We start from the raw sequence: 1,686 nt of genomic DNA, 5'->3' as shown, positions 1-1,686 counted from the left end.
CCCCAGTCTCTCTGTCTCTCCCCTATTCCCTGTCTCTCTATATCTCCCCTGTCCCCTGTCTCTCTATCTCTCCCCTGTCCCCAGTCTCTCTGTCTCTCCCCTATTCCCTGTCTCTCTATCTCTCCCCTGTCCCCTGTCTCTTTATCTCTCCCCTGTCCCCAGTCTCTCTGTCTCTCCCCTGTCCCCAGTCTCTCTGTCTCTCCCCTATTCCCTGTCTCTCTATCTCTCCCCTGTCCCCAGTCTCTCTGTCTCTCCTCTATTCCCTGTCTCTCTATCTCTCCCCTGTCCCCAGTCTCTCTATCTCTCCCCTGTCCCCAGTCTCTCTATCTCTCCCCTGTCCCCAGTCTCTCTATCTCTCCCCTGTTCTCAGTCTCTCTATCTCTCCCCTGTCCGCAGTCCCTCTATCTCTCCCCTGTCCCCAGTCTCTCTATCTCTCCCCTGTCCCCAGTCTCTCTATCTCTCCCCTTTCCCCAGTCCCTCTATATCTCCCCTGCTCCCTGTCTCTCTATCTCTCTGCTGTTCCCTGTCCCTCTTCACCCCCCTCCCCTGTTCTGTTCTAGAAGGGGGAGATGGGGGGGGGGGGAACCACTCCCCTATCTCCTCTACTTTCCTCCCCTACCTCTAAAGGAACAGTCCCAGCTGAGCAGAGAGAAACCACTGACCTTCCTTCCTCCCTCCCTCCCTCCTCATCTCCTCTGCTCCTCCCCCACCCTACTTCTAAAATAAGAGGTGGGGGGCAGACAACCCCAATCCTCTCCTCCTCCTCTTCTTCCCCTCATCCCCCCTTACTACTATTAAAAAGGGGCAGTTAGGAGAATGTATCACCCCTCTTCTCCCATCTCTCCCCTCTCCCCACCTCTGAAAGGGGGAGTTAGGAGAACATATTGCCCCCCTCCCTACCTCTAAAAGGGGGAGTTAAGAGAACATATTGCCCCTCTCCCCACCTCTAAAAGGGGGAGTTAGGAGAACATATTGCCCCCCTCCCTACCTCTAAAAGGGGGAGTTAGGAGAACATATTGCCCCCCTCTCCACCTTTAAAAGGGGGAGTTAGGAGAACATATTGCCCCCTCCCTACCTCTAAAAGGGGGAGTTAGGAGAACATATTGCCCCTCTCCCCACCTCTAAAAAGGGGAGTTAGGAGAACATATTGCCCCTCTCCCCACCTCTAAAAGGAGAACGAACAGTCCCAGCTGAGCTAAGAGAGATATCCTCATTGTCCAACGCCGGGGTGTGGCTGGTGGAGGGGTCAGGGTTAGGGACGGAGCCGAGGATAAAGGTCAGAAAGAGGGGGGCGAGGGTCGGGCTGGGGAGGCAGCTAGCCGGTTTTTCCATTGTTGTTGTTGTTGTTGTTGTTGGCAAAGGCAACGGCCGTGCGCTCACATCCTGGTTGCATCTTCGTCTGAGAACCTGCCCCTCCTTATCAAGAGCGGTGGCCTGAGGTAGAGGAGACACAGGAGAACCAATCAGAGATGCTGCTCATCAGAGATGCTGCTCATGCTAAAGACTGCGGGTTAGTGGAGGAGCATACGTAGAGGAGAGGAGGGAGGGGAGTAGAGAAGGAGAGGAGGGGAGGGGAGTAGAGCAGGAGAGGAGTGGAGGGGAGGGGAGGGGAGGGGAGGGGAGCAGGAGAGGAGAGGAGAGGAGAGGAGAGGAGAGGGAGAGGAAGGAGGGGAGGGGAGGGGAGGG

The 1,686-nt window shown here is 56.1% G+C and overlaps 1 protein-coding gene across 1 annotated transcript in view; it reads right to left on the bottom strand.

Annotated features, from left to right (window-relative positions):
* Positions 1 to 286: 286 nt before the first annotated feature.
* Positions 287 to 1,686, bottom strand: part of dclk1a (doublecortin-like kinase 1a) — a 258,899-nt gene continuing 257,499 nt past the window's right edge. Inside the window, 2 exon segments of the mRNA XM_052521745.1 lie at positions 287 to 1,032; positions 1,120 to 1,434. Of these exon segments, the coding sequence (XP_052377705.1) occupies positions 1,377 to 1,434 (58 nt within the window). The 3' untranslated portion in view covers positions 287 to 1,032; positions 1,120 to 1,376.

Source organism: Oncorhynchus keta, chromosome 6 (assembly GCF_023373465.1).
Source record: "Oncorhynchus keta strain PuntledgeMale-10-30-2019 chromosome 6, Oket_V2, whole genome shotgun sequence".
NCBI classification, from domain to species: Eukaryota; Metazoa; Chordata; class Actinopteri; order Salmoniformes; family Salmonidae; genus Oncorhynchus; species Oncorhynchus keta.
The sequence above is the reverse complement of the archived record's forward strand: the minus strand, read 5'-3'. Positions and strand labels throughout refer to the sequence as shown.